The sequence below is a fragment of the Triturus cristatus genome, chromosome 3_2, assembly GCF_964204655.1.
Source record: "Triturus cristatus chromosome 3_2, aTriCri1.1, whole genome shotgun sequence".
NCBI lineage: Eukaryota > Metazoa > Chordata > Amphibia > Caudata > Salamandridae > Triturus > Triturus cristatus.
The window spans coordinates 582,341,308-582,363,292 of NC_140584.1; the positions used below are offsets into that span (position 1 = coordinate 582,341,308).

The window sequence follows — 21,985 nt, forward strand, 5'->3', positions numbered from 1 at the left end:
GTGTTAACCAAGGTTGTCTCAGTCAGCTGAATCAAGTGTCTTTCTTAATCCTCTCCAGCGGGTACAAAATGAGTGAGAGAGAAGGAAAAGCTTAGGTAAATATCTCTGACCAAGGTATCCACAGTGCAATCCCTAGAGACGGGTTGTGTGGATACACGGAGACTTAGTGTTGGCATGTCTTATTTCGGTTGATGGTTAATTAATCTGTTTTTGGTGTGTCCCACTTGTAAAAACATGGGTGTAACGCTACTTGTGCCCACTGGACTGCCAAACACTCCTACAACAGACACACCTGCCTAAATGCAATATGCACTAATGCAATTCATGATGCAGTCATTTCCAAAAGCTTCTTAACTTTCTTCAAAGTCAATGACTCCAATGCCTCATTAAGAGGAGGTGCTCTCTAGAATACCTCCACTCTCTTCTGTGGGGTAGGTTTTCACTTTGAGGGAACTGACTGTGGAGTCACTCGAATAAACGTTCTCTCGCATGAAGGGTAAATTATGATTACGTTAAGTAACACATGACCCTTAATGTTGGGTCTTACAGAGCAGCTTTACCTTTTCTACCATGGAGGACTCTGATCTAGTCGAACAAGATACTTACCTTCGATAACGCTCTTTGCGGTGGATACTCTATCGAACCACACATCCACACAAACTTTTCTCCAAGCAGTGCGACCATGTGCCACTAAGTGGTGCTGTGTGGCCCAGTGATGACTCCACATCTTCCTAAAGGTGACGTGGCAGAGCAGCAAACAAGTGCCATCCAAGCACACACCTCGGTTGCTTCTGTATTACCTTTCTGTGCCCTCTGATGCAAAGCGTGAACAATTGCTAAAACAGTGTCCTGAACATTAACTGGAGACCTTTATATATGTTAAAAAGAGCACACTCCACAGGACAGGGAGTTAGAAGGGAGCTGAGGAATCTACGGTCAGATAGAGTATCCACCAGAAAGTGTGAAACGACAGGCAAGTATCTTGTTCTTCTGATGGGATACTTCTAGCCACAGATTCCTCACCTTAGAATAGGTATTAAAGCCGAACCTCTCCACGAGCAGGGTCTGTGAAGTGGATTCAGACCAAAATGGCTTGCAGGACTGAATGGGTTAAATGCCCTTTGTTTCGGACCTGGTTGTCAAGGCAGTAATGCCTCTTGAACATGTGCACGGACACCCACGTTGAAGCCAGGCAGATGACAAGGACTGGCACTTCACGTGCCAATGCTGTAGTAGCAGCCTGATCCCTTGTGGAAAGGGCTTTCAGACCTTACAGTGGCTGCTCCCTGGCCAGTGCATAGCAGACCTTAGTGCAGACGATTATCTACCTTGACCGCACCCTCTTCTGACAACCTTCCCTTTCTCTGCTCTGGAGATTCTCACAAAAAGTTGATCATCATCCCAATGGCCCATGGTACGATCACTGTAGAAGCTTAACGTCCTTTTGGGGGCCAGCTGATAGTCTCTCTCCTCTTTTGAGGGGTGAAGGGGAGCAAAGAGTGATGGATTCCTATTGTGAAAGAGAGTCAAACTCCACATTGTCTGATAAGTAGGTGGTGTAGGGCGGTTGCAATGAAGCTGGCTGAAGTTCACTGACACAACAAGATGATGTAATAGCAATGAGGGTGGAGGTCTTTAAAGTCAGGAGAATCTGCAAGCATCTATGCATCGACTTGAAGGGTGCACACCCAAAGAAAGTCAAGACCATGGTATGGTACCACAATGGCATCACAAATGGTTTGGTAGGGAGTGTGTCAAACCTTTAATAACTGGTGATCTAAACAGGGACGCTTGGTCCAGCAAACGTAGAAAGGCCTGAAAAATAAGCTGTAATAGTGCCCACCCAAGACCATGTTAGGCCAAAGATGAGAAAAAAACACACATACATACATACTCACTGACAGACACCTGACCGCTTTGCTTGTGAGGAATCAGTCTTGCTAATGCCACATCAGATCACAAATGTCCTAGCACCTGGCATAAACAATGTTGATGGAAAGGTGCAAGGGGCAAAGATGACATCTATCCCTTCAGGTAGTAGATCAAATGCATTCAGTTGCTGCTGCTTAATCTCGTAGTCACTAGGATGACTTGTGCCTGCTCATTTGTAATCCTCTAGAGAACTCAGGGAAGGGGCAGGAAGGTGTACATGAGTCCCGTGTTCCATACCGGCCAAAACACATCTCGTAATGAGATTTCTGGTGGAAACTCCAATGTGCAAAACTTCCAACAATGTCGTTTTCAACTGTGATGAAAAGATCTAGCAATGGATCTCCCCACAGTTAGAAGACACTCTGTGCCATCCTGGAATCCAGGCACCGCATGTCATCAGCCCAACCCTGCCTGCTTAGTTCTTTTGCTCCGGTATTCAGGGACCCTGCTAGGGGGTTCACAATCTGAAAAATGCCCTAGAGTTCCAGCCACCTCCAGAGGTGTAGAGCCTCCTGACACAACCTCCAGACCCCACTCTGCCCTGCTTGTCATAATACCGCATGGCAGTGGTGTTGTCCATCAGAACCTGTAGCAGCCTCCACTTGCTGGGTGGCAGGAATGCCTTCAGAGCCAAATGGCCCAAACTAATTTTGGTGAGCCCACCTTCAATAGCCAGTCATTGAGGTACAGGAATATGGTTACCTTTGACCTTCAAAAATGGGCAGTGACCACTGCTGTCACATTCGTGAATGACCAATCAAAGCAAAAGCAGATGTCTGTTGGAATGCAGGACGCGTATACGAAATTATGTATCCTGTAGGTCCAGGGACACCATTCAGTAATCTTGATCTAGAACAGACAGGATCTGTGTCAGTGTGGGCATTTTGAACTTGTCCTTCTGGAGGAAGGCATTAAAAGGTCAAAGGTTCAAAATCGGCTTGAGGCCTCCATTCTTCTTCAGAAAAAAGAAACAGCAAGAGTAACAAACTTTTCCTCTTTCCCAGTCTGAAACCCTCTTGATGTCACCCTTGGAGACAAATAGCCCCATCTCCTCTAACACAATGGACAGGACTGGTGTGGGAGGGACAGTGGGCAGGTTAGAGGGAAAAGGTAGGGCAAAGCCATTTTGGACTACTTGCAAGATCCATCTGTATGACATGATGGCTCTCCAACCCAGGAAGAAATTTCAAATACTGCTCCCCACCAGTTGGGCATTCGCCACTAAGGGACTAAGTGGTTAAGTGGGCAGTTCAGCAGGGGCAGAGGAATTGGAGGATTAGTGCCTTTGCTGGCTGGGATGTTGCCTGCCTGACCCGCATCCACAGCATCAAAAGGACTGGGGTGCCTGCTGCACCATTTGGAAAGACTGGCTTTGTCTATATGCCAGCTCTCTGGAATAACCTCTAACCTTTCTGAACTGATGCAGGAACTGTTTCTCAGGGGTGAACAGCCTGAAAGACCATGCCATAGTTCTACTATACTCAAAGAGCTCAAACAGATTCTGCCCTGTCTCCAAAAAGGCTGGACACCCTCACAGGATATATCGATGAGGGAGGCCTGTACATCGCTGGAAAATCTTGTGGAATGTATACACGAGTGAAGACGAAGTAAAATGCTAGTTCCTATTGTCCTTCCAGGCAATCCACATTATCCAGACCTGCGCAGATAACATATTTGGTTGTGTCCTGTTAATCACATAAAAGAGGCTCTAAAAGTTTCTGGGACTGCCAGCAAGACCTCTCTAGCCATGAACCATAGGCCATGTGTGCTACGACTCAGCAAACAAACTGCATTTTTTTTTACTGGATTGTACTACTAGACTGGTGGAAGAAAACATTCACTTGCCAAAAGCCCCTTGGGTTCCCTGTCTGGAGGGGTGATTGGACTAGTGGTAGGATACACCCTACTGGTGGAGGCCAGCCTGACTGGAATGGGATGCTTGGTGAGAAAATCTAGGTCATCAAGCGAAAGTCATTGATGACTTGCCACCTGTCCATTCACAGGTGGGCAAGGCTTCAACCGCAGAGCCATCAAAGTATTAGTGAGAACATTGTTAAACGGAAGGAAGGGCGCTGAAGTACAAGGCCAAAGCAGTAAGATCTCAGTAAAAATATTTCTTTTGGGCTCAACAGAGGGTAGCTGTAATTCTAGTGATGCACTATCCTCGGGACCACCACTACAAAAGAGGCACTCTCTTCCATTGGTGGACTAAGTGGTGAGCCAACCTCTGTCTCAAGCAAGATGTCAAACCCACTGGCATTCTGTAAATCAATGTAAAAGGTATCATCAGTATAGTGAGGGAGAGCAAGCCACAGAGAAATGTTTATCACATCCAGTCTGGCACCTGGGGAGTGTTCTAAGGTAAGGAATCTGCATAGAAGTATCCATCAGAATTCCCTGTTTTGAAGATTTCTGCTGTGTTTTCCCAAACTATTTTCAAAATAGGTAAACACTGAATCGTTTTTGCAGTAGATACATTTTCTATAAGGAAACCTTCCTCCTACTAATTCCTCTACTAATGAGGAAACATGCTTGAAAGTCCATCATAGAAGTGCCTCATGCATCATTCCCTGATCTGTCTGTGTAATGTTCCACATGTGTGTGGTCTTTGCCTCTGAATTTGGATACTGAGGTACAGATGGATGAATATGGTGTTGTATCCCCAAGGGGTTGTTTCCTCTTTTGACCTAGACTTAGCCAACCCAGGTACAATAGCTTCCTCAAAAAGTATATTTCTCTTAGTTTTTGTCCATGCAGTGTTGGCTACTGTCTAAGGGGTGCTGGGTGTTCTTGTCCTTCTTGGCATTGTGGTGCTTTTGAGATATTGTGCGATCTCAAATTCTACATAAATGATTTTTTGTCTGCTTTTCACTGCACGAATAGTGTGGATTCTTCTTTTCAGCTCCAAAGAACCTGGCATTGACAATCTTTTTTGAAGCAGAGTTGACTTCGGAGTCCTTTTCAACAGCTTTTCCCAGTGCCAATCTTGTTTTCAATGCTGATCTATATCAGGCATCAGGCTTGTTTTTATGAGCACTGTTTTACAGGTGCTGAGAATTATTTTTAGGCCAATCACCATTGTGTGTCAATCTTCTTTTAGAGGTTGCTGTTCCACTTAACCTACATCCTTTCTGTAGTCTCATTGTGAGTCAAGATCATCTGTACCTCAACTAGTGGGTTTAGAAGGAGCTTTACTCCATTCAATATTTCATGGACCGGGTTCGTCATATTCTCAATAGGACTGGCCCGATCGATTATGTCAGAAGGGTTGTACCGTAACAAATCATCAGCATTACTTTTAAATTCTTCATGTGCACAGCTGTACCAATTTCTCATTCACAACCTTTCCACAGCAGCGAAGGGAGCCAACAAAGAAGCTGACAAACATTCTTTTTAATCTCACGTTTGTCATGCCAAGCAATTCAATTAATTTTGGTCTTGGGGAAGACACAAATTACAAACTTGAAGCTGACTAAACTGTGCCAACCTCTCAAGGCAATTGAGGAAGAATAAAAAAGGCATATTTCCCATACTCCACCCACCTCTGAACCATCTTCATATTGCCTGTAATTCTGGTGGGAGATTTTCCGGTGCAATATGAACCTCTCAATGAGTTCTTTCATAAATTGTGCTTCCTCAGTGCCACAGCAGTGACAAAGTTTTATTTTCCAGTCATGACAAAGTTTCCGCATTAAACACACAATTTCATCTCCGAAACTGAAATCAAATAATCAGAAGTGGAAGTCTATGTGCCACTGTATTGTGGGTTTCGGGATCATGATCATGGGTCATTCTGTGCATGTCCGATTCTGAAACAAAGACTTCGAAATAAAACAAGTCGCAGTATTCCAAATTCAAGGGTGATTGGTATTGCACAGTATGTGATCTACAACACACGGCACAAAAAGTGAATCTCCACTCATCTAATTTGTGCTGAGAAATGCAATGACAGAAAAAAATCCATACTTTTGCCTCCAGCAAGTGACTCTTTACCAGACTAATTTATCAATGGGGAACGGTTTAGTCCAAATAGTGGAAAGTCACCCAATCCCATGTGGCCTCCATTTACTAAAGTCCAGGGTGCCTCCGGAGCAGCCTGAAGGAAAGCTGTTAGTGGGTGCTTATAATCAAATACCATTTTAATGTACTTTAGGCTTTACATTTAATTTATTACGGAACTTTTTCAGTACTGCATTCAAATACATTCTTGTTTAACTGTGCCGCCTACTTTTTTATCTGAAGGGGTGACAAGCACTCTATCCACTATCACTAATAGAAAAAGAGTTTCTTTTGGAGTTGCATTTCCTATTTTTTGTGCAGGGTTTTATCAGTCATATTTTCAGGCAATGTGAGTGGAAACTTGCTAAGCCTTCGTCAGGCCTCTGTTCTCCATAAATCCCTCATTTAAACCTCACTGGGAGCATGAGACAGGCTCTATTCATAGAAAAAAAGAGGCACTGGTAGAGAGAAAACGGATGACCTGGGCGCTGCACAAATTGACAGCTGGTAAGGGAAGGGTTAAAAGAGGTTATAAAACACACAGGGCTTCCATGAGGGTATTATCTCCTGAAAAGAGTGCATGAGAAGTATCAAATTAATGACTCACAGTCAAGGTGTTAAACACAAAAAGGAACATTGTAATTAGGCCTGGAGTAAATGCAATGGATGTGCCAAACTGCAAGTGAAAATGTAGAAAGAAGACCGGAAACAATGTCGTGAACGTAAGAGGCAGATAAAGAAAGGCAAAAAAGGATTGAGAAAAAAAGCAGGCTAGAAACTGAGAGCAGAGAGAAGGTATGAACAGGCAGGGCAAGTTAAAAAAAAATTAAAGATTTTTTTTTTTTAAATAGAGAACAGTGAAATGATACTATAGGACAGAGAAAAAAAACAAAGGATAAAATAAAAAGGATGGACATTAGAAACAGAAGTGCTAGGAGAGGAAAGAAGGGGGAAACGAATGCACAGAGAAAGGACAGCCAAGAAACAGCAGCGTAGAGAGTGGACACAGATGCAAAGATGTGAAAATGCAGTGAGGAACTCAGAGGCCACAAACAGAGCTGTAGAGAGATGGGACCAGATAAGTAAGGAAGTTGAGGACAGACACCAAACATTAGAGGAATATCTGAGACATGTGAGGACTCACGGCTTGCAGGGTATTCCTCGCAAGGGTCAGTTTCTCTTCACAGCTCAGTGCACCATTCTGGATTTTGTTTGCGATCTGGAGCAGCAGCTCTAACCTGTTAACAGAGGAGATGTAGGTAAGCCACAGTCTGTAAAAGATAAAGAGAGAAGAGCAAGACTCCTCAAAAACCTACTGACCTTTCCACGGCTGGGCGTAGTGCCTTCTCCCGCTCCAGCATCTCCACAATTAGCATGGCCCACTCCTCTTCGACATCATTAGGGTGGCAGCCTGGGGGCAGCTTAAGGCGACCAAATTCAAGCCAGACCTAAAAATATGAACAAATTAGAGTATCACATGCATCAGCAATCCTCAGGCACCCATCCAGAGAACTACAAGAGACTTTTCTTATTCCATGCACCTTTTAGGTATTAACATGGAAATCACAAAAGGGTTTGATCACCCATTACATCTAAAGCGGCAAAACAGAAAGAAGACAATGAGAGGCTCTCTTCAGGTCCTCATCGCCCTCCGCATCTCTTGAGATGACAACCTAGAAGCCACCAGGGGCCTTCACACCCTCCAATCTCTCCCTCTCCTACACGAAGCCAATCCAGTATCTGGTCATTATCATACCAAACATCTCTAAGGCACTGAACCAGAAATTAAGCAAGATCATAAAAGCCTACAGCACCACAAAGGTCGGAACCAAGACATAACCAAAGGTAGTTATCATCAAGAGCACCACCAAGGTGTTCCAAGGATCTCAGAGACACTGGTAGCATCACTGAAAACCTGAGAATCTCTGACTCATCAACCCAAAAAACGTCAAATGCCATTATTTACTGAGCACTTGTGTGTGTCATTCCAGAAACCACCAAAGGCCTCTGTCATCCCGTGGACATGTGAGAATGACCCGGAAAGATTGCAAACTCTATAAAGTCTGGAGTAGAGGCTGTATCTCCATTACGGCCTCTGAGGCACCAACCCACAAACCCTGAGAGGTATTCATCACAACAAAGATACCCGAAGTGCCAGCTCAGAAACCACAGAAAGTAAAAAAAACAAAAAACGGTGTAAACCCACAATCACAAGAGGCTTCATCATCCTGAAGACCTCTGAGGGGACAAGTCAGAAATCACTTTGTTGTCCTGAGGAGCTCAGGTCATACTAGCTTTCTAGCATGAGTATTTCAATAAAATTAAGTTTTAAATATTCATCTTTCAATCGATCAATGAAAAAACTTCTAAAGCATATTATGTTTTGAATGCAATATAAACACTAACAATCAGCGAAACTGCCAAATTATGGTTATTGGCACCACCTTCAGTCTAACCTCAAATTTCTGGTAATTTCTATTGAAGTTAGCTGTGGGTGTGTTAAGGTTCCAGTGTGCTGATAATTACATAATGGCATTTGATGTGTTTTCCGTCACTGATGCACAGTGCCATGAAAAGACGCTTGTAAATGTAAATGTAAATGTCAAGGTACTTATAGAGCGCACTGTCACCTTTCGGCCACCTTGCGGTGTCGCCTTTGCGGTTTCCTGGCGCGGATACTCATACAGCTGTGGAACCCCTCCTGGCTTTCCCTGTGAAGTGTCCACTCCTGGGCACCCCCAGGGTGAAGCCAGGCATCCTTAGCGCTGTTGGGGCCGGTGTGGAGGCTAAGCAAGCTATTGCCCAGAGTTGCAGCGTGGGGCCCGTGATTAGAATAGGCACCGAGGCGAGAATAGACAGGTCCGAGGAAATTGAGCCCGAACCCCACCGAGGCGGGAATCGAACACTGGTCCCTGGCCAGAACTCTGCTTCAGGGTCTGCCGCTCTAACCATTGAGCCACACTCCTCCACATTCCCTGTTTATAATACACATTTCAACTAATATTGCAACAGTTCTGTAAGAAATACAATTGACCACAATTTCATGCAGGACAAAAACAAAATACTCAGAAAATATCTTCAGAGTATGACTCGGATGTTATGAAAAACCTAGAATTGCTTGCTGAAGAACCACCATGCTGTCTAATGGTGCTATGAAGCCATACTAATGGCAGACTATGAGCTGAACAAAAAAACACGAAAAAGCAGCAAAAAAACAAGCCCATCAAAACGTTGATAGAATCAAAGAGACAACTGGTGCAAAACATTTTTTTAGATAATCATTGCCTATGGAGGTAAGTCCACTGCTCAAAGTCCCAGCTTCACAGGGTCAAACAGATACTTTCACTGCATAGAGCTGGGGCATGACCCTGCTGCTTGCTGCCCTCTTAAAAGGCTGCTGGGTATCTAACTCAAATATCCTTTTTGAGAATGTTGGAGAGGAGAATGGTTCAGGAATGGATTCCACATTCATCTGCCTCTCATCCAGTTTGGCAGATTTTAATATCCGATTATCAGTGACCACTCTTACCTCTAATAATTTATATAACTTCTCGATCCGACTCTTTTCTTCTTCCTTGGCGGGTATTTCAGTTTCTTTAAAGTGTACATATTGATTATAAAGTGCCTAAAAGAGAAGACACATTTATCAAAGGTTGAAAGTAAGGGATATGATAGAGCACCCAATGTCTTGCTCACCCCACGACACAACATATACACGTGCTAAGACACGCTACAGACAACGACATTCCATGTCAAAAAAGAGTAGCGACATGCATCATCAGCACGAGCCAGATCAAGAAATTGCTCCCACCACTAAGCAAATAAAATACTTGGGAGAAGAAATTGCACCCAAGTTTAAGGATCTGTTTAAAGACATTTTCCCGAAAGACTCACAGAAAATTACACTCTGGTTTGGAAGATGGAAAAACTGAACATAAAGTGATTACTCTTCCACATGTATTCCCTGTTTCTATTTTGTAAAGGTCCACTTGAGGTTTAATTAAGTTGCATGGGGATCAAAACAATGACATACCACATCGATAATATCAATTTGTCCAAAATTGTGGAGACACCCTTCCCTGTGTGGAATTCTAATTCTAGGGAGCTGTTGTGAGAAGATGGCATTTATTTATGGACCCTCCCAGCGGGGCCAGTGCAAAACACTATGAGGTTCTCATATCTCCTCTGGAATCATGCATTTTCCGGGCGCAAGCCCAAAATATTTTAAAAACTTAGATGAAAGGTGTTAGTTTATGTTTGGAGGGCATTATGAGATGAACGGGACTTGCAAGAGCTTCCAAGACCTTGCTTGTTCCAACTGTATCACTGGTCCACAACCCCCACTTCCCAGAATAACTGCAACGTACATTCAAGTTCCACTACAAGGATGGCCACGTTCTTAGAAATTCAAGCAACAGCCTTTCAGAGTATTGTGTTGCCCTAGCTGTGTATTTATTTCTTTTGCCACTGGCTTGCTCCGGTTTGCAGAAAATAATAAAAGAAATTGAATTTATAAAGAAATTCAAGCAACAGGGTACCTAATTATTCTTGGGGTACTTGAAGACGGTAAGGGGCTATCGGATCTTCAAATGGATTTGTTTAGAGAGATTCACTGCTGTTGGGTAGCCCTCGACAAACAACCCACCGAATAGGACAGAGAATCCGTCTGTGTAAGATGGTGATGTGGATCTATATTGCATTATTTTACTCTTTACAGGATGAAGTAAATGGTGTATCAACAATAGCCAAAGTAAGCGGTAGGAAAAGAAGGAGCACTTCTCATTTTTGCGCAACGTTTTTTTAATTTAATTTAAAGAACATTAAATATTTTGTCACTTAAAGATTATATTAATTGCCATGATGTTTTTTTAAAAATGTAAACAGTGTAAATTAAGCTCTTATTTTAAATGATATAGACTCTCCACGTTACTTCTTCTGATTGTATCACATATATTACAGAAGAAGTTCTGAACATAGCGCCTTATAAAGCGCTCAGACACATAAGGTAATATTGATCTAACAAGGGTGAATTGGATAATGTCTCAATCAATAGTCGACGTCCATCAGTGGATGCTCTTACTATTGTGTTCATGCGGTAACAGCGATGATAATGTAGATCATAAGAAAGGAGAGACTGGAGATCCCCAAGCTCTGTAAACTGAGGGGATGAGCTAGGAAGAATGGGAAATTATAATGTATAAAGAGGTGAGAGAATGTGATTGGGAACACGAGTCTTTCACACTGTAAGTGGACTGGTGAATTATAAAGGCTGCCAATGTTTTGAATGAAAAGAAATTCAAATGCTACTACTCACCACAACTCTAAAATCAAAAACACGAAGGATGTATGCCATGATCATGTCATGCCCACTCTCCATCCTAAGATACCTAACACAGGCAGCCATAACCTGGTCACCTCCCCTACACTCCAACCGATCTACCCTCATACTCAAATCCGCCTCTCTGCCCCACAGGATGCGGGTCTCTCGGCACTGCTCCTCGACTTTTCCATGATCCCTCAAATGATTAGTCCTGCTCCAAAGGACAGGCCTCAAAAATGCACTGCACGTCACTCAATGTGACGCTCCTTCGCAGCACCAAAACTGCACTGTCCACAATTAAGGTTTGGGGTTCGACGGCCCCCAGCATACCAACCAGTATGCACATGCAGTGCAGTTTAAAAACTTTTGCCATGTTTCCAACCGCATATGCCGATTTGCACAGGGCAGGACAGGGAACAGCACCCGGCCCTGGCAGACTGCTGCTTGGCTGGCCGTGGCAGACTGCTGCTTGGCCGGCCCTGGCAGACTGCTGCTTGGCCGGCCCTGGTAGACTGCTGCTTGGCCGGCCCTGGCAGACTGCTGCTTGGCCGGCCCTGGTAGACTGCTGCTTGGCCGGCCCTGGCAGACTGCTGCTTGGCCGGCCCTGGCAGACTGCTGCTTGGCCGGCCCTGGGAGGAGAGGAGGGGGGGGGGTGTGCTAGCAAGAAGCACTGGTCCCGCTTTTGTTACAGGGGGCCGATATTGCAGCAGTGCTGAAAAAACAGCCCCCATGGCCACCAAACCGCCCCCACCCCTACGGGGAAATGCCCGTTGCCCATTACGGTCAGTCCAGATCGGGGCATAAGAGGGGAAATCTTTTGGTCTTGTTGTTTTGATGGATGACAGAGAAAAGTGCTGCACCGTAGTAGCATGTGTCACAGATGAGCCCTTTCACGATACCTTTGTCTTTAACTTTCGTGATGCATTTACACTGCGAGGGTCTTGCACTGGCTTTGACAGAGACGCTCCCGGCTCGGCTGGGGAGAGGCTTAGAGTCCTTCAGGGGTAGATGAGCTCTCGGTGAACCCGGGAGCAGCACTGAAGGCTCGGAAGTCAGATATTCGTCCGCTGACTTGGAGGGCGAGTCTGCCGCGCCCTGCTCTCCTCTAAACTCATTCTTAAGAAGTAACATGTAGCTTGGTTCTACTGTTGCCACAAAGTGCCACCTTTCCAAGCCTTCTCCTATGCTGACCCCCTACTACCCATCAGAGCTTGAGCTCAAACTTACTTTTAACTCGATAGGGTTCTGTGGGAAGGATTTGTCGGACATCAGGATCGTGTGTTGCTTGATCCACCGAATGAGCGAATCAACTCTGTTCTGATATTCCTGCCACCGAGTGTCAACTTCCTAGGAAAGAGTAAAGATTGCGAGGGTTATTCACACCGGTCTGCCCAGGCACCGCTAGAACGGAACGCGGAGGCTCTGCAAGACGCTCCTGAGAAACCCCACAAACCCCCAGCAGGCTAGGAGCAGAGCCAGAGAAGAAGAGAGGGAGTGACTCCAGCCGCTGGTCATTACAGAAAGCTCATTGGAGCGCTGTGTACTCACGGTGGCGCTGATGCCCTCGGCGCCCTCTGGTACTTTGGGGAAGGCATCATAGATGGAGGACACGTAAGTGATAACAGACTTCTCGTCGGGGGACGGCACGTCCACGTCTGGAAAAAAGGTTACGAGTTAGGAAGAGAAGGACAGTGATGGCGCCTTGAATGCTCTTGCACGCCCCATCATGCAGTATTTCAGGGAGACACTACATGTTGTCTGCAGTTGCTCCGCGGGCCTCCTTGGCTCAGAGTCTCGCTCACCTTCAGTGTCTAGCAGGCGGGTGACCCCCAGCCTTTCTGCGATTTCGAAGGCCTGCTCCAAATTCTCTTGGTTACTCTGAATCTCGACTCGTTCCATGTCCACCAGATCCGGTCTGCGGGAGACAAATGGCATAAAAACTCCACAAGTCAAAACTGAGAGCAGAACAGGGCACCCTTATGCAAACCACATTGTCATTGACCAGGAACACACACAGGGCTGTCGCTGAAGATAGTATTTACAGAGACCACTGCTGACAGCCTTAGGCACCTCAATACACACAGAGAGGGGGGCACACAATGCAAGCCATCCGACACACCAATACAAAGAGAGCAGTCACACAATGCTGACATCAATCTCCTCCATCACCACCAAGACCTGGAACAACTTGCCAGTCCACCTCCGAACAGCACCCTCCAACAGCACTCAAGACCTGGCTGTTCGACGGAGGCTCAGCACCCTCGGCGCCCAGATACCCATGGGGTAATACCTCTGAGCGATAAACATACTGATTGATTGATCTATATACACACAGAACAGAAACACGAGTTTGACACCTAAAAGCACGCACACAAAGCAGGGGCACAGAGTTCATTCTTTAGATGTCTAAATATACAAAGCTAGAAATGCACAGTAGACACACTGATACACGTCATCAAATACCTAACTATATAAAGAGTAGAGTTATGGCACGGACACCTAGAGTCACACAAATATATACACACAGAAGGGTCTAGTGTATAAACACACATGAATACGTACACAGCAGGGGCAGAGGGATGTCACTGTTGCTCAAACAGAGGAGCGGTAAAAGGCAGATGTCCTCAGACAAGTATACACACACAGATCAGGCATACAGTGCCAACAACAAAACACACAAAGTGGGCCCAGCGTGCAACTCAATTCAAGAGAGACTGATATCCCTATATACTCAAATATACACACAGCTGGAACACAGTGCCGACGTGCTTATAGGCACAAAGAGCAGAACACAGTGCTGGCGTGCTTATAGGCACAAATACACCAACACTGTGCCGACGTGCTTGTGGGCTCAAATACACACAGAGCAGGAACACAGTTCTGACGTGCTTATAGGCACAAATACACCAAGAGCAGAACACTGTGATGACGTGCTTATAGGCACAAATACACAAAGAGCAGAACACAGTGCTGACGTGCTTATAGGCACAAATGCACAAAATACACAAAGAGCAGAACACTGTGCTGACGTGCTTATAGGCACAAATGCACAAAATACACACAGAGCAGAACACAGTGCTGACGTGCTTATAGGCACAAATGCACAAAATACACAAAGAACAGAACACTGTGCTGACGTGCTTATAGGCACAAATACACAAAGAGCAGTACACTGTGCTGACGTGCTTATAGGCACAAATACACCAAGAGCAGAACACTGTGCTGACGTGCGTATAGGCACAAATACACCAAGAGCAGAACACTGTGCTGATGTGCTTATAGGCACAAATGCACAAAATACACAAAGAGCAGAACACAGTGCTGACGTGCTTATAGGCACAAATGCACAAAATACACAAAGAGCAGAACACTGTGCTGACGTGCTTATAGGCACAAATACACAAAGAGCAGAACACAGTGCTGACGTGCTTATAGGCACAAATACACAAAGAGCAGAACACTGTGCTGACGTGCTTATAGGCACAAATGCACACAATACACAAAGAGCAGAACACTGTGCTGACGTGCTTATAGGCACAAATGCACAAAATACACAAAGAGCAGAACACTGTGCTGACGTGCTTATAGGCACAAATACACAAAGAGCAGTACACTGCGCTGACGTGCTTATAGGCACAAATACACCAAGAGCAGAACACTGTGCTGACGTGCTTATAGGCACAAATACACCAAGAGCAGAACACTGTGCTGACGTGCTTATAGGCACAAATGCACAAAATACACAAAGAGCAGAACACTGTGCTGACGTGCTTATAGGCACAAATGCACAAAGAGCAGAACACAGTGCTGACGTGCTTATAGGCACAAATGCACAAAATACACAAAGAGCAGAACACTGTGCTGACGTGCTTATAGGCACAAATGCACAAAATACACAAAGAGCAGAACACTGTGCTGACGTGCTTATAGGCACAAATACACAAAGAGCAGAACACAGTGCTGACGTGCTTATAGGCACAAATGCACAAAATACACAAAGAGCAGAACACTGTGCTGACGTGCTTATAGGCACAAATGCACAAAATACACAAAGAGCAGAACACTGTGCTGACGTGCTTATAGGCACAAATGCACAAAATACACAAAGAGCAGAACACTGTGCTGACGTGCTTATAGGCACAAATACACAAAGAGCAGTACACTGTGCTGACGTGCTTATAGGCACAAATACACCAAGAGCAGAACACTGTGCTGACGTGCTTATAGGCACAAATACACCAAGAGCAGAACACTGTGCTGACGTGCTTATAGGCACAAATGCACAAAATACACAAAGAGCAGAACACTGTGCTGACGTGCTTATAGGCACAAATACACAAAGAGCAGAACACAGTGCTGACGTGCTTATAGGCACAAATGCACAAAATACACAAAGAGCAGAACACTGTGCTGACGTTCTTATAGGCACAAATGCACAAAATACACAAAGAGCAGAACACAGTGCTGACGTGCTTATAGGCACAAATCATCATCATCATCATAGTCTTTATTCGAATTAAAAATAATTCATACAAGACACACACATATACATAAGACAACAATATAAAATCCATTCAATAAAACTATACAAAGTTTTGGCAATAAATAATTAAAAACAGTTAAAATTGAGAATTAAACATATCAAATGACTACAGATGAGCAAGATATTAAGAAGAAGTGATAAAAAACAGCTAAACAATGAAGTATCCCGGGATTAAACCCTATGTAGGTGGCGCCTCAGCTCCCCGTATAACGTTACATCTTAGGGACCAAATACACCAAGAGCAGAACACTGTGCTGACGTGCTTATAGGCACAAATACACCAAGAGCAGAACACTGTGCTGACGTGCTTATAGGCACAAATGCACAAAATACACAAAGAGCAGAACACTGTGCTGACGTTCTTATAGGCACAAATGCACAAAATACACAAAGAGCAGAACACAGTGCTGACGTGCTTATAGGCACAAATGCACAAAATACACAAAGAGCAGAACACTGTGCTGACGTGCTTATAGGCACAAATACACAAAGAGCAGTACACTGTGCTGACGTGCTTATAGGCACAAATACACCAAGAGCAGAACACTGTGCTGACGTGCTTATAGGCACAAATACACCAAGAGCAGAACACTGTGCTGACGTGCTTATAGGCACAAATACACCAAGAGCAGAACACTGTGCTGACGTGCTTATAGGCACAAATGCACAAAATACACAAAGAGCAGAACACTGTGCTGACATGCTTATAGGCACAAATACACAAAGAGCAGAACACAGTGCTGACATGCTTATAGGCACAAATGCACAAAATACACAAAGAGCAGAACACTGTGCTGACGCGCTTATAGGCACAAATGCACAAAATACACAAAGAGCAGAACACTGTGCTGACGTACTTATAGGCACAAATACACAAAGAGCAGAACACAGTGCTGACGTGCTTATAGGCACAAATACACCAAGAGCAGAACACTGTGCTGACGTGCTTATAGGCACAAATACACCAAGAGCAGAACACTGTGCTGACGTGCTTATAGGCACAAATACACCAAGAGCAGAACACTGTGCTGACGTGCTTATAGGCACAAATGCACAAAATACACAAAGAGCAGAACACTGTGCTGACATGCTTATAGGCACAAATACACAAAGAGCAGAACACAGTGCTGACATGCTTATAGGCACAAATGCACAAAATACACAAAGAGCAGAACACTGTGCTGACGCGCTTATAGGCACAAATGCACAAAATACACAAAGAGCAGAACACTGTGCTGACGTACTTATAGGCACAAATACACAAAGAGCAGAACACAGTGCTGACGTGCTTATAGGCACAAATGCACAAAATACACAAAGAGCAGAACACAGTGCTGACGTGCATATAGGCACAAATGCACAAAATACACAAAGAGCAGAACACTGTGCTGACGTGCTTATAGGCACAAATACACAAAGAGCAGAACACAGTGCTGACGTGCTGATAGGCACAAATGCACAAAATACACAAAGAGCAGAACACTGTGCTGACGTGCTGATAGGCACAAATACACTAAGAGCAGAACACTGTGCTGACGTGCTTATGGGCTCAAATACACACAGAGCAGGAACACAGTGCTGACATGCTTATAGGATCAAATACACACAGAGCAGGAACACAGTGCTGACGTGCTTATAGGATCAAATACACACAGAGCGGGAACACAGTGCTGACGTGCTTATAGACTCAAATACACACAGAGCAGGAACACAGTGCTGACGTGCTTATAGGCTCAAATACACAAAGAGCAGGAACACAGTCCCATATCAGCAGATTCCCTACAACACACAGAAGAGACACTTGCCTGACAACCCTCTGGCACTTTTATACACAGAGAGAGCAGAGACATAATGCTGAGACCCCCGGACACCCAAGTACAAATACAAGAGGAACACAGGGACACCCTCAGAAACACACTGGGCAGTCACACACTATCACCAGCACTGTTTTATTACTCAGGGGGTAGTAATGCTGCCACATCCACACACAGAAGGTACACAGCATTGACAGCATCACACACAAAAAGGCAAACAGTGCTGACACCTCTTTACAAAGCATGCACACAGTGCTGACATCCATGCACATCACAGGTACACAGTGGTGATGCTTCTGTGTTGTGTACGGAAAGAACACAGTGGTGGTGCACAATGCTGGGAGTCAAATGCAGCAGGCAGACACTATGGACAGCCTTACAGACGCCCGGCTCAAGGTACCTGTATCTGTGAATTATTGCATTGAACATTTTGCCATCATTCCAGCACGAGGAGAAGTTCGTGCAACGGACTCCGGTGTACCCGGCCGTCATCTTCTGCGTCCACAGGAGCAGCTTCTCCTTGGCTGACATGTCCCCTGACTCGCCACTCACATAGATGTCGGAGATCTGGGGAGGAAGGCACAGAGGTTAGAGAGTACAGCGGACTGAGGGGAAGAAGTCTGAGCTGGGCACTTAAGTCAGGGGCAGATTGTTTCCAACAGGGGACAGAACACATCATTTTCAGCATCACAGCCCTGCCTCTCTGTAAGTCTCTTCACATTTGCAATGCATGGATACGAACGAGGCAGATCTCGGACAAGAGCTACACAAGCGGTAAGTCAACACTGTCCATTAGTTACAGGGGACACCCAGGGACCGCAGCTGCAGAGGGGTGGAGATGGGTAATATGCTCCTCTCTATCTTTCAAGCATGTGCGTGGTACTGTCAAGGAGAGTTCCAGGGCGAGTGAAAGAGGAAACAAGGCTGCCCCCCAAACTCTGCTCTGGCTGGACCACTCAAACGGTTTCTTTTAGTGTGAAGACAAGTACTGCTTGTGAGCTCGGATGACCTGTCCTCAGGACACCCCCGCACCGCACAGCCCTCCAGCTGTGTCTGTGCCCCCTCGCTGCTGCTCGTTGTGCCGTTTTTGCCCTCCTGTGCCCTGACTGCTTGTCACTGTTGCCTCTGTTGTATTTAGTATTTGTATTTGTTTTTTGATTCTTTACCTCTGTTTCCTGCTTCATTGCCTCCCCTGGTGTGACCCCCGCTCCCCGCTTCCCGCCGCCGTGACATTGCGGCCCCGCCCCCTTTTCTTCTGTGTCCTCCCCACTCCCGCCTCCCAGCTGCTCCTCCCTCCCACTTCGCCTTAAATGGAGACCGCGTGGACGTGCAGCGGACACGCGCAGCAGGCGCGCCGATTGTGCGCCAAAGGCGCGTCTTAGGCAAGCCCGTCTGTGCCCGTCCGCGCCTGGACCGCGCCCAGTGCCAGGACCCCTGGCACCCGCCGACGCCTGGCCACACGACGGAACTACGACGCCGCCACCCTCAACGCCGTCCGGAACCCCGCCTGCTACCAAGCCACCCCGAAACGCACCCACGGACCCTTCGCCTGCCAAGCCTGCCGATTCACCTGCCTCCGGACCTGCACCGCACCCGCCAAGCCAGGCACCAGCAACGAGCACCTCAAGTGCATCCTGCTCAACACCCGCTCCGTCCACAGACACGCCGTTGAACTCTGGAACCTGCTCGACACAACATCACCAGACGTCGCCTTCCTCACGGAAACCTGGCTGAACGCCTCCTCAGCGCCTGACATCGCAATCCCGGACGGATACAAGATCACCCGGAGGGACCGCGTCATCCAGACTGGAGGAGGCATCGCCATCGTACACAAGAACACCATCCGCATCACGACCAACTCCGACGACACCCTCACCGCCGCCGAACACCTCCACTTCCAGATACACACGGACCCCAAGACGACCCTCAGAGGCACCCTCATCTACAGACCCCCGGGACCACGCACACAATTCAGCGAAGACATCGCAGACTTCATCAGCCCGCACGCCCTCCCCTCCGCTGACTACATCCTCCTAGGGGACCTCAACTTCCACCTGGAGAACAACAACGACAGCAACACCGCCGCCCTGCTGGACAACCTCGCCAACCTCGGACTCAAGTAACTGATGAACACCCCCACCCACTACGCCGGCCACACGCTTGACCCAGTCTTCTGCTCCAGCAAATACATCTCCTTCAGCCACTCCACCGGACTTCATTGGACTGACCACAGCTGCGTCCACTTCAGCTTCAGAAGGACCACGGCCCACCACCACCCGCAACAGGTTCCTCGCAGGAGCTGGAACAAGATCACCGCCGACCAGCTCACCACCTCTCTCAGCCAGAACCCTCCCGCCAGCACGACGAACCCCAACGAAGCAGCCAGCAACCTCACACAGTGGATCACCAACTGCGCAGACAACCTCGCACCACTGAAGACCCCTCCCAGCAGACCCGGCAGCAAGAAAGCCTCTTGGTTCACCGACGAACTTAAGAACTCCAAGAAGAACTGCCGCACACTCGAGAAAGCCTGGAGCAACGACCAGACCACAGACAACATGACTGCCCTCAAGCACGCCACCCGCAAACACCACCAGCTGATCCGCACCACCTAGAAGACAGCATTCAAAGAATGACTGGACAACAACGCCCACAACAGCAAGGAACTCTTCAGCATCGTCAAAGAGCTCTCCAACCCCAGCACCCGAAACAACGACATCACTCCCTAGCAAGACCTCTGCGACTCACTCGCCTCGTTCTTCCACAGCAAGATCGCCGACATACACAACAGCTTCGGTGCACAGACCACGCACCCAACCTCCGGACCAACGCCCCCCATCACCACCCTCTGCGCCTGGACCCCGGTCAACACCGAAGACACCACCCGCATGATGAACACCATCCACTCCGGATCACCAACCGACCCCTGCCCCCACCACGTCTTCAACAAAGCCGTTTCCATCATCGCACCCCAACTCCGGGACATCATCAACACCTCCTTCAACATCGCCACCTTCCCGGAGAGCTGGAAGCACGCCGAGCTCAGCGCCCTCCTGAAGAAACCAACAGTGGACCCCACCGACCTCAAGAACTTCCGCCCCATCTCGCTCCTCCCTTTTCCCGCCAAAGTCATCGAGAAGACCGTCAACAGACAGCTTGCCGCCTTCCTCGAGACGAACGGATCCCTCGACCACTCGCAATCCGGTTTCCGAGCCAACCACAGCACCGAGACCGCCCTCATCGCAGCCACAGACGACATCAAATCCATGCTCGACAACGGGGAAACAGCGGCCCTCATCCTCCTGGACCTCTCCGCAGCGTTCAACACTGTCTGTCACCGCACCCTAGTGCAGCGCCTCAGCAACATCGGAATCCAAGACAGGGCACTGAAGTGGATCATCTCGTTCCTCACCGGAAGAATCCAGAGAGTCCGCCTCCCCCCATTTGTATCCGAGGCCACCGAAGTCATCTGCGGCGTACCACAAGGATCTTCACTCAGCCCCACCCTCTTCAACGTCTACATGAGCCCCCTCGCAGCCATCGCACGACAACACAACCTCAACATCATCTCCTACGCCGACGACACCCAGCTGATCCTCTCCCTCACCAACGACCCCGCCACCGCCAGTACCAGCCTACATGATGGGATGAAAGACATCGCCGAGTGGATGAAGAACAGCCGCCTGCAACTGAACTCAGACAAAACTGAAGTCCTCATCCTGGGATCATCGCCCTCCGCCTGGGGCGACTCCTGCTGGCCCCCTGCCCTGGGCACCACTCCCAAACCAACGGACCACGCACGCAACCTGGGCTTCATCCTGGACTCCTCCCTCTCGATGACCAGACAAGTCAACGCCGTCTCATCATCGTGCTTCAACACCCTGCGCATGCTCCGAAAGATCTTCCGGTGGTTCCCCACCGAAACCAGGAGGACGGTCACCCAGGCTCTCGTCGCCAGCCGTCTGGACTACGGAAACACCCTCTACGCCGGAACCACAGCCAAACTTCAGAAAAGACTCCAACGTATCCAGAACGCCTCCGCATGTCTCATCCTGGACATCCCCCATCACAGCCACATCTCCGGCCACCTGAGAGACCTGCACTGGCTCCCCATCAGCAAGAGGATCACGTTCAGACTCCTCACCCACGCACACAAGGCCCTCCACGACCTGGGCCCCAAGTACCTCAACAACCGCCTGAACTTCTACACTCCCACCCGCCAGCTACGATCAACCAGCCTCGCCCTCGCCGACGTTCCACGCATCCGCAGAGCCACCACCGGAGGAAGATCCTTCTCCTACCTGGCAGCCAAGACATGGAACTCCCTCCCCATCTACCTCCGGCTAACCCAGGACCATCTCTCCTTCAGGAAGCAAC

The 21,985-nt window shown here is 47.4% G+C and overlaps 1 protein-coding gene across 5 annotated transcripts in view; it reads right to left on the bottom strand.

Moving 5' to 3' along the window:
• Positions 1 to 21,985, bottom strand: part of MACF1 (microtubule actin crosslinking factor 1) — a 1,146,281-nt gene that overhangs the window by 822,107 nt on the left and 302,189 nt on the right. For all 5 annotated transcript variants that reach the window (XM_085648361.1, XM_085648360.1, XM_085648359.1 and 2 more), the window contains 7 exons: positions 18,009 to 18,175; positions 13,054 to 13,166; positions 12,800 to 12,906; positions 12,479 to 12,598; positions 9,461 to 9,556; positions 7,252 to 7,379; positions 7,076 to 7,169 (listed from right to left, as the gene is read on the bottom strand). In XM_085648361.1, coding sequence (XP_085504487.1) covers positions 7,076 to 7,169; positions 7,252 to 7,379; positions 9,461 to 9,556; positions 12,479 to 12,598; positions 12,800 to 12,906; positions 13,054 to 13,166; positions 18,009 to 18,175 — 825 coding nt within the window. The remainder of the gene's footprint in view (positions 1 to 7,075; positions 7,170 to 7,251; positions 7,380 to 9,460; positions 9,557 to 12,478; positions 12,599 to 12,799; positions 12,907 to 13,053; positions 13,167 to 18,008; positions 18,176 to 21,985) is intronic.